The sequence below is a fragment of the Coregonus clupeaformis genome, unplaced genomic scaffold (genome assembly GCF_020615455.1).
Source record: "Coregonus clupeaformis isolate EN_2021a unplaced genomic scaffold, ASM2061545v1 scaf3935, whole genome shotgun sequence".
NCBI lineage: Eukaryota > Metazoa > Chordata > Actinopteri > Salmoniformes > Salmonidae > Coregonus > Coregonus clupeaformis.
The window spans coordinates 12,946-24,182 of record NW_025537389.1 but is presented as its reverse complement, the minus strand read 5'-3'; the positions used below and the strand labels follow the sequence as shown (position 1 = coordinate 24,182).

The following is an 11,237-nucleotide window of genomic DNA, read 5'->3' as shown; positions in this document are numbered from 1 at the left end:
ATCCAAATGCACTCTAGCAAACTTCAGACGGGCCTGGACATGTACTGGCTTAAGCAGGGGGACACGTCTGGCACTGCAGGATTTGAGTCCCCGGCGGCGTAGTGTGTTACTGATGGTAGGCTTTGTTACTTTGGTCCTAGCTCTCTGCAGGTCATTCACTAGGTCCCCCCGTGTGGTTCTGGGATTTTTGCTCACCGTTCTTGTGATCAGTTTGACCCCACGGGGTGAGATCTTGCGTGGAGCCCCAGATCGAGGGAGATTATCAGTGGTCTTGTATGTCTTCCATTTCATAATAATTGCTCCCACAGTTGATTTCTTCAAACCAAGCTGCTTACCTATTGCAGATTCAGTCTTCCCAGCCTGGTGCAGGTCTACAATTTTGTTTCTGGTTCCTTTGACAGCTCTTTGGTCTTGGCCATAGTGGAGTTTGGAGTGTGACTGTTTGAGGTTGTGGACAGGTGTCTTTTCTACTGATAACAAGTTCAAACAGGTGCCATTAATACAGGTAACGAGTGGAGGACAGGGGAGCCTCTTAAAGAAGAAGTTACAGGTCTGTGAGAGCCAGAAATCTTGCTTGTTTGTAGGTGACCAAATACTTATTTCCCACCATAATTTGCAAATAAATTCATTAAAAATCCTACAATGTGATTTTCTGGAAACAAATTTCTCAATTTGTCTGTCATAGTTGACGTGTATGATGAAAATTACAGATTTTTTTTTATCCACAGAGGGTTCTCCCCAACAAACTGGCAAAGTACACAGACTTACTAGAGAACCACAGAAAGCGTAAGTCCTCCTCTTCCAGTGATACTCTTGTGAAAAATGCAAAAATCACAGCCTTCGCTGCCCCAGGACGGGTAACACAAGCAACGCTTGACAAGCTGGTGCTAAATTTTGTATGTGAGGCCAACCAACCATTTTCTGTGGTTGAGACGCCATCCTTCAAGACTTTGATAGAAACCTTGCAACCTCAAACAGTAATGACAAGGAAAACGTTATGCACAAGAATACAAGAAGCTGCAAAACACAAGAAGAGCATAATCATCAAAAAGCTGAGTGCTGTGAACTATGTTGCTACCACAACAGACTGCTGGTCTGCCAGACAACGTAGCTACTTAGGTGTCACCTGTCACTGGATAGACAACACCTCACTGGAGAGGCACTCCGCTGCATTGGCTTGTAGACCTGTCAAAGGCTCGCACACGTTTGTTGTCCGTGCTGCTGCATTAGAGGAAATACATTCTGAGTACCACATCAGGGAAAAAGTGACCATGGCGACAACAGACAGTGGCTCAAACTTCCTGAAGGCCTTTCGATTATATGGTGAGGAGAAAAAGGAGGAAGCCATCAATGTACAAGAGGAGAGTGACTCCACCCTTGATGATGCAACAGAAGATCAGAGTGAGTCAGAGGTGGAGTGTCAAGATGTGTCTGCTATTCTGGATGACAACACAGGCCTTGAGTACCAACTTCCAAGGCACCAAAAGTGTGCATGCCATCTCCTCAATCTTATATCCACAGTTGATGCCACTGCTGCAGGAGGAGCTGCAAACGAAACCTACAAGAGGCTGTCTCGGTCTGCTTTTGCAAAGTGTCATGCTCTTTGGAATAAAACCAGCAGGTCAACCATGGCTCATGAAACAGTGGAACGTGAATGCAAGCTGCTGTTTCTCCGACCCAATCAGATACGCTGGAGCTCCCTGTTCCTCGCTGTAGAAAAGATTGTGCGCATTCACCGAGAGCAAGGAGAACAAGCAATTCGCAATGTCTGCACAGCAATAAAGATAAAGATGTAAGTTGACAAAATGTATATTTTGTTTTAAAAGAATAATAAAAATAAATAAGCCTTGCTGATTAATGGGTGATTCCACTTGTCTCAAGTAACTAAGTTTTCTTTGCATGGTGGTGTGACAATTGTGGATGACTTGAATGAAATAATTTAACTAATTTATTTTATTTTTATTTATTTGTGCATTTAACATGTACAATGCATAATAAACACATTGTACCAGAAATAGCTATAAGTAATTTTTTTATCGTTACATCTTTTATAGGTTCAATCCAGCTGAAATTGGGTTTTTGGTCGAGTATGCTGCTGTGATGAAGCCTGTTGCCATGGTCCTTAATATCCTCCAAGGGGAATCATCTGTGCATATGGGCCTCCTGCTGCCAACACCTTAACAGTTGCGGGACAAGCTGAAGAGGTTGGAGTCAACTTGCAAAATGTGTACACCTCTTGTTCACGCCCTGCAGCAAGGGATCCAGAAACGTTTTGGAGACGTCATGAAAGAGCCTGAGCTGATTGCAGCAGCAATACTCCTACCAAGATTCAGAACATCCTGGACCACAGAGGAGAACATCTTAAATGCTGGTAAATATAATTGTTTATCAATTCAAATGTGAACCAGTAGACATTGACCTATATAACTCTGTATAATATTACTGTAATTTAGGATTATAGTGTGTCAGTGACAAACCACAGGGTGGCAATATAGTTAGAAGCTCAGGTAGCTTTTAATGTCAAACATCAGCAGCTTGACAGCCTATACAGTAGAACGGTAAGAATAATGTGCAGACTTAATTCGTTTGAAAAACGATTTATCTTGCCCTAAAACCCACAGGCCTTGACTACATCAGAAATCACCTCAACACCGACTTGGATGATGTCACCAGCGCAAACAGCGGCCTCTCTGATGAAGACGACTTCTTTGCATCCATGGAGTTGGGAAAATCACAAGTAGGAGTGCTGGAGAGGTACCTTTCATGTCTGTCCCCTGCAGGTATGGATCTACTCCACACCTTTCCTCGCATCAAGAAGCTGTCACTCAAAGTCAACACAGGTCTTCCTGCATCTGCAGCCTGTGAGAGACTTTTCAGTCATGCAGGACTCCTGTTCACTGCTAAACGATCACAGCTTCACAGCAAGAACCTGTTGAAGCTTAATAGTGACATCACTGAGCGATTCTTTGGTGAAATAGTTTGTTTCTGCATGTTTTGACACACACACACAAACTCCCAGTGGGGCCTTCAATATAAAAGGGTTTTCATGTTACTGTGCCAAAGAGTTCCTGGAGTGTTGACTGAAGTCAACCAGTCAAAGGGCCAGTGTCAGCCTAAAGGTTAGAATACTGCCAAATCTGTTGTCTGTCTGTGGGAGTCTAGATGGGGGAAGCTGCTCCTCTCTCAGCTGCTTTTGAGCAAAGCGTGTAATCCCCTTAACTGTGTAATGGTTGTGCTAGAGAGCACAGAGCTATTAATGTATAACTCCATTGTAAAGACACATCATACATGCTTTATGCTGCTTATCTTGGGGGGGTGGGGACAAGTGTGACTTTTTTTTTGCTGACTTTTCTTGTTAGATATTGGAGCTGGAAGTAAACATAATGCCCCATCTACAACTACATCACTCTCCTCTGATACCTTTTAGAGAACATGCATTCAGCTTAATTTGTGTTCTGGGATACTAGGCCTGCAATATTGTTTTATTTGGCCATCTATCATGGACTGGTGCTTTTTCAGTTGATGTGTATTGCTGCTCTTTTCCTCTGCTCAGTGAGATGTGCAGTGTGGCCTAATCACAGATCAGAGTATTAATTTCTAGGCACACAGAAAAAGGGCTGTTGCTTGCCATGCAATACAAAGGTACTGAGTAGGCCTAATCAACACCTATTGATTATTTTATGTTGACCGCTTCCTTCTGGTGTGCAGTTTTCTGTTCAGCATACCTGGTATGAAATGTTTGTGTGTTTCCTTCTGTTGTTCTGTCACTGTGGAGACACACACATACACAGTTTATGAGAGTTTATGGGCTGCCTCATTCTAGTTCTGCCTGGTAAAAAAAAGTATAAAGGTTTGGAAATGTGTGTTACTTGTGCTTATTTTTTTATTTTTTTATTATTATTATTTTATTTGATAAGTACTTGAATTTACCGGAATTATTTTAATTTAAGCTATTTTGTCATTCATTTTAATTTATTTTATTGTTGGATGAACTATAATTTGCCTAAAGATGATTATTTTGTATTTTTGTCTGTCTGATTGTTGCCTTGTGTTAAAAAATAAACTCAAGTAACTCATTTACATTACATTTACATTTTAGTCATTTAGCAGACGCTCTTATCCAGAGCGACTTACAGGAGCAATTAGGGTTAAGTGCCTTGCTCAAGGGCACATTTACGTCATTTAGCAGACGCTCTTATCCAGAGCGACTCACAAATTGGTGCATTCACCCTATAGCCAGTGGGATAACCACTTTACAATTTTTTTTTTGGGGGGGTAGAAGGATTACTTCATCCTATCCCAGGTATTCCTTAAAGAGGTGGGGTTTCAAATGTCTCCGGAAGGTGGTGAGTGACTCCGCTGTCCTGGCGTCGTGAGGGAGCTTGTTCCACCATTGGGGTGCCAGAGCAGCGAACAGTTTTGACTGGGCTGAGTGGGAACTATGCTTCCGCAGAGGAAGGGGAGCCAGCAGGCCAGAGGTGGATGAACGCAATGCCCTCATTTGGGTGTAGGGACTGATCAGAGCCCGAAGGTACAGAGGTGCCGTTCCCCTCACTGCTCCATAGGCAAGCACCATGGTCTTGTAACGGATGCGAGCTTCAACTGGAAGCCAGTGGAGTGTGCGGAGGAGGGGGGTGACGTGAGAGAACTTGGGAAGGTTGAACACCAGACGGGCTGCGGCATTCTGGATGAGTTGTAGGGGTTTAATGGCACAGGCAGGAGGACACAACGGAGTTGTCAACCGTGATGGCGAGATCATGGAACGGGCAGTCCTTCCCCGGGAGGAAGAGCAGCTCCGTCTTGCCAGGGTTCAGCTTGAGGTGGTGATCCGTCATCCATACTGATATGTCTGCCAGACATGCAGAGATGCGATTCGCCACCTGGTTATCAGAAGGGGGAAAGGAGAAGATTAGTTGTGTATCGTCAGCGTAGCAATGATAGGAGAGGCCATGTGAGGATATGACAGAGCCAAGTGACTTGGTGTATAGGGAGAAAAGGAGAGGGCCTAGAACTGAGCCCTGGGGGACACCAGTGGTGAGAGCACGTGGTGCGGAGACAGCTTCTCGCCACGACACTTGGTAGGAGCGACCGGTCAGGTAGGACGCAATCCAGGAGTGAGCCGCACCGGAGATGCCCAGCTCGGAGAGGGTGGAGAGGAGGATCTGATGGTTCACAGTATCAAAGGCAGCAGACAGGTCTAGAAGGACAAGAGCAGATGAGAGAGAGTTAGCTTTAGCAGTGCGGAGAGCCTCCGTGACACAGAGAAGAGCAGTCTCAGTTGAATGACCAGTCCTGAAACCTGACTGGTTTGGATCAAGAAGGTCATTCTGAGAGAGATAGCAAGAGAGTTGGCTAAAGACGGCACGCTCAATAGTTTTGGAAAGAAAAGAAAGAAGGGATACTGGTCTGTAGTTGTTGACATCAGTGGGATCGAGTGTTGGTTTTTTGAGAAGGGGAGCAACTCTCGCTCTCTTGAAGACGGAAGGGACATGGCCAGCGGTCAAGGATGAGTTGATCAGCGAGGTGAGGTAGGGGAGAAGGTCACCGGAGATGGTCTTAGCAGGAGGAAATCAACACTGCTCATAATTCTTCACTATTATCCCCTACAGTCCTCACACACAGGGGCGTGTATACGTTTGGCTTCAATTAAAAAAGAAAATGACATAACAGAAACAAAATAGTGTTTGTGTGTTCTCCTAGTCACTGTCGTCGTCAGACCAGCCCAGGTCCATCATGTTCATGTCCAGCGTCGCGGTGGTGGCGGCCATATTGATTTTGGTTCCCTGTCGTAGGCTGCAGGTCTTAGAAGAGTTCTGATTGGATGTTGTCCGCATGCCCACCTGTACCCCCGACTTCACCCCCTGACCTCTGACCCCTAACTCACTCCTGACCTTATGACTTATGACCCCAACATTAGCCATGTCACCCCTGACCCCTACCACCCCCATGTTCATATTCATATCCATGTCCCCTATCCTCTCTATCCCCCCAATATCATCCAGAGAGTGCATATCCCCAAACCCAACCATACTCCCCCCACTCAGCTCCCTAAACATTGACTGCATCCTCCCTCCCTCCACACTCCCCCCCTCCACCACCCTCTCCTCCTTCGTTACCTCCCTCCATCCCTCTTGTCTCCCAGTCTCCCCCCATCCCCTCTCCTCCCTCTCTGTCTCCCCATCTACCTCTCCAATCCCACCCTGGAACCCCTTTAGCATGATTTGTAGCCTCCCCCCTTCCCCTAGCTCCAGCCGACCCCCTTCTATCCCTCCCTCCGTCCCCCTCTCCTTCACTCTCTCCCCCCAGGTTACCTCTATCCCTCCATCCCCATCCTCCTCCCCAAGACTGATTGAGAAGCCCCTAATCATGGACTGGAACCCACCTATCCCCCTGTCTATCCCTCCCTCCATCCCCCTCTCCCTCCGTTGCTGAGGTCTCTGATGAGGCAGGATATCTTGGCGCTGTTTGACTCCTGAGACTGAGAACGGAAGAACGACTCCGAGCTGATGCCTGATGCTATGGGGGAGAAGAACTGAAAGAGAAAAAGAGACGTGGGGGGGGGGTGTTGAACACAACCCAGATGTCATCATTAACCACACTATAAATGTGTTGTTACTCTAGGGATGCGGGGCTTTGACTCCATACAACATGACTGTTTCTAATATCTAAATCTCAAATAAGGTTGTAAAACAAATAGAAAATGTTTATGAATGAAGCATCATGGTCTTTGAAACCCGGCAAATATGTAGGCTACTCACAGGGGTGACATTGGACCTCTCCATCAATCTCTCCTCCCACAGTCTCTGTCTTCTCTCCCTCTCCTCTTCTCTCCCTCTCCTCTTCTCTCCTTCCATCCCCATCTTTTATATGTCCCTGGCAAATTATAATGACGATCAATCTCCCTCCACATACCCTCCCCTCGCTCTCGCGCACTCTCTTTCTGTCTGTAGGAACTTTGTGGAGGAGAAGTTGGGGGTAAAGTATACAGAGGGGAGGAAGACAGAGTTTGCTAAGTCCTTCAGAGAGAGTGGACCTGCCTCGCCAGTATTCTTCATCCTGTCTCCTGGAGTAGACCCTCTGTAAGACGTGGAGTCACTGGGTAACACTAAGACAACTAATTTTGTAATGTAAAGATCACTGTAAATCTGCATGAATATGACACACACACACACACTGAGAAAATATTGTTTCCATGGTAACAGGCAGGAAGTTGGGGTTCACCATAGACCTGGGGAAACTCCACAATGTGTCTTTGGTTAAGGGTCAGGAGGCTGTGGCTGAGGTCGCCATGGAGATGGCTGCTAAGGAGGGACACTGGGTCATTTCACAGGTATGGCTATCCTGCTATATACTGTACATAAAACATAATTCATTCATTCATCATTGCATCCATCCATCCTTCCATCCATTCATTGTTTCATTAATCAATTTATTAGTTTGTTCGCGCTTACATTTGTTCATCCATCCATCCATTCATCCATCCATCCATCCATCCATCCATTCATTCATTCATTCATTCATTCATTCATTCATTCATTCATTCATTCATTCATCTCTGTCAGAATATATACCTGGTGGCTTGCTGGCTGGGGTCGTTGGAGAAGCTTCTGGAACGCTGCTGTGAGGGCAGTCACCAGGACTACAGAGTGTTTATGAGTGCTGAGCCTACCCCCACACCACAGGAGCACATCATCCCTCAGGTACACACACACACACACATACACACACATGCATTTATAATAACACGGTGTGTTTTCCTAATTTAAAAGTGTGTTTGTTCTCCTCTCCTCACTCAGGGCATCCTGAAGAATGCCATCAAGATCACCAACGAGCCTCCCACTGGCATGCATGCCAACCTTCATGCTGCTCTGGACAACTTCGACCAGGTACAGGAATGTGTGTATTAATGTCTGTCTGTCCACTGGTGTTAGGGATGGGCAATTGAAATTATTGTTCAAAATAATCTCATCAAATGTTTGATTCACACTTTATAATAATGTCCAGTAATAGATCATTTCTAAGGCTATTATAAACAGTTCTCACTATTTACTAATTGCTGTTTCTACATTTGCAAATGTTAGTAAGCTATACATAGTTATTTATACATTTTCAAATGAATTATTGGATAATTCATTAGATGTTTAATATAGACCCTTATAAAACATTTACTAATCATTAGTAAAGTACAGTGGTGTAAAGTAACTAAGTAAAAATACTTTGAAGTACTACTTTGAGGTATCTGTACTTTACTTGAGTTTTGTCTGACTACATTCTGAAATAAAATATGTGCTCGTTACATTTCTAATGCTCAGGCAGGACAGCAAAACGGTCAAATTCATGTACTTATTAAGAAAAATGCATCCCTACTGCCTCTGATCTGGTTTGTAAAATATTGTTGAACTGTGTCCCTGGATTCCCATAAATAAATAAAAATAAAGGCAATTAGCATAATATAAGGAATTTGATATATAGCCTTTGCTTTCACTTTTGATACTTAAGTACATTTAAAACCAGATACTTTTAGACTTTTACTGAAGTAGTATTTTACTGTGTGACTTTCACTTTTACTTGAGTCATTTTCTTTACTTTTACTCAAGTTTTACTGAATTGGGTACTTTTTCCACCACTGGTAAAGTATTATCTCCACCAAGATCTCAAAATGACATGGAAAATATCAATTGTAAAATAATAAGGACACAACACTGGATGTTTAAGAGAATATATAGCATTTTATTCCAAAACAGTCACACTGTTCGTTCAAGTTCATCAGAACCAATGGTCCTCAAACGAACCCCTGTCCCCCAGAACTGTCCAGTCCTGTGCTTGCTGTGCGGGAACATGGGTGTTCACTTCACAGTCTAAAGCGGCAGGGTTGCAGCTTGTCTGTTCAACCATGATCTGAGCACTAGCCCACTCACACAAGGGTGCCTCCTTCCCTCCCGTGGTAGAAAGTGCACATCTCACACAGTCAGAACAGTAGGCTGGTAGGCTGCAGCCTGTGTGATGTGAGCACTAGCACAGTCACTCGTGTGCCTCCAATCCTCCCGTGGTAGGCAGTGCACACGTCAGACAGTCAGCTGGTACAGTAGATAGTAAGCTACAGCCTCAGTCCTCTACACATTCATACCTACCGATTTGTGTTCTCTTTCAAGCCAAATTAACCCTCATATTAACCCTTAAAATCTATAAATCATATTTTCCCATCAAAGCTCACCCTCTACCCATTCACTGAACCAATCCTCTTCCCTCCCATTTTGAAATGTCAGGCTATAGTAGGCCCCTCCCCTCCCCTGGCCCCTCTACCCTAGGTCCCTCACTGAGTGCTGTACACACCGCTGAGCAGGCGGCTCTTCATCTCCTCCTTCTGGCTCTCGTTCTTCAGGTCAGCAAACATCTGGGAGAAGAAGTTAGGGTCTGTGTTCATCTGGAGCATCTTACCACTCATCAGCTTGGTGATGGACATGCAGCGGATCCAGAAGGTCTGCCTGCAGGTCTCCACCAGGAAGGGTCTCAGGGGGTAGGAGATCTGGTTGCCCACGTAGGAGCAGGTAGTGTAGAGGCAGGTAAGCAGCACGGCATGCAGCTCATGCAAGGTGGCCACCTCGGAGGAGACCGCCTCGCGGCACAGCATGTAGAGGAAGACCACCATGGCCGGGTTAATGCAGCTCTGGTTCTGATAGCAGTTGTCCAGCAGATAACGGTCAACCACCCGCAGCCACAGCGCCGGGTCCATGGAAGACATGTCCTGGATCAGGTAGCAGCGCCGGCACAGGAACTCACCCAGGCAGCGCAGCAGCTCGCCGGTTGTAGCGTGGACCATCACCAGCCTCTTGGGCGTGTCGAGGTCCTGGGCGATAACCGTTTGGGGCGTGTCGGGGGCCGTGTTGGAGTTGGTCAAGGGGGCCTTCTCGACCGACGAGGCGGCGTTGTTGGAGCTGTTGGCAATGGCTGGAGTGCTCTGGTACTGGGTGGACAGCTTGTCACAGGATTGAGACTTCTCCAGGGTGAGGGTGGACAAGTTGGAGGAGGACTGAGACTTCTCCCGGTTCTCGTTACTCAGATGGGTGATGTTGTTTTGGTTGATGTTCTCGTGGGCCTGCACCTTATTGGAGCCCTTCTTCTTCACAATCCGCCTCCATGGCGAGTAGCGCTTCAGGGTCTTGTCTTTGCCACTCTTACGGGTCTGGACTTCAAAGAAGTGGCCCACCGTGTCCGGCCCATCTTTGAAGTGGACTGCCTTCTCGCGGAGTGAGATAGACATTGCGGATCCCATGGTCAATAGTGCCTGTGGAAAACAAAATGCTTCAATATTAGCAAAATGAAATGCATGGCATCAGTTCAGTAGGCCTACCTAGCTCAGCTCTGGGTGTCTCCCAGATGGCAACCTATTCCCTATGTAGTGCACTGCTTTTTACCAAGGCCTATAGGAGTCTGGTCAAAGTAGTTCAATATATAGGAAATAGGGTTCCATGTGGGACATAATCTAAATCGAAGAGTATTAAGCATAGACATTAGGGTTATGTGTTCATAAACATGAGCAATATAACATTTCAAAGCAAAACAAAAATATTACTCACTGATTTCAAGTTGATATGTGAAAAATTGTAAAGATAATTCAATATTTTCTTCGTTAATTGAAAGGTAAAGACGGGTTGTCCAAGTGCTTTGAGTTCAAGGCTGTTATGGTTGTGAACATCAGAATTGTCCAAGGTTCTGAAATCGAGCGTTCTGAAATTGTGTGACCCCGTCGTAATAAAGAGGCACGTCATAGAGGCGATTTTGTGAAAGTTTTATGTTGGCAAAAATAAATAAATAACACAAATAAATAAAGTCAGATATTCGCCATGATAGAATTTGCCTCATATTTGCTATAGCCTAGCTCAATACGTTGAAAACGAAATAATCTTTGAGTGACTGCTACGCTTCAGCATTATATTTCTGGCCTCACTGGATGAATAACATGTATCTGTGAGTGTTTTGCATGGATCTCAACGGTCTGTCAAATTAAATTGGCAACTCTGTCAGGTGCGCGCTTATCTCGTTCACCACCAGACTCTACTTCCCCCTAAAGGGTGCGTTAGTCGTTTCACTTTAGCAATCTACTCCGATAATGAGCATTTAGCCTAGGGACAAATAGGTGCTCGCCTATAATCGCTATTTGAAGTGGGGAGCATACAGGCCTACTTCATTGTCAGGACTGACTGAAGGACTAGCTTAAAATGCGTTATAGAAGTAGG

General features: G+C 45.3%; 1 protein-coding gene across 1 annotated transcript; it reads right to left on the bottom strand.

Moving 5' to 3' along the window:
- Positions 1-8,709: 8,709 nt before the first annotated feature.
- LOC121563434 (cyclin-dependent kinase 5 activator 1-like) lies at positions 8,710-10,685 on the bottom strand. Its single transcript, XM_041875348.2, has 2 exons — positions 10,578-10,685; positions 8,710-10,285 (listed from the first exon to the last, which is right to left on the bottom strand). The coding sequence occupies exon 2, from the start codon at positions 10,271-10,273 to the stop codon at positions 9,314-9,316; it is 960 nt and encodes a 319-aa protein (XP_041731282.1). The 5' UTR covers positions 10,274-10,285; positions 10,578-10,685; the 3' UTR covers positions 8,710-9,313.
- Positions 10,686-11,237: the final 552 nt, after the last annotated feature.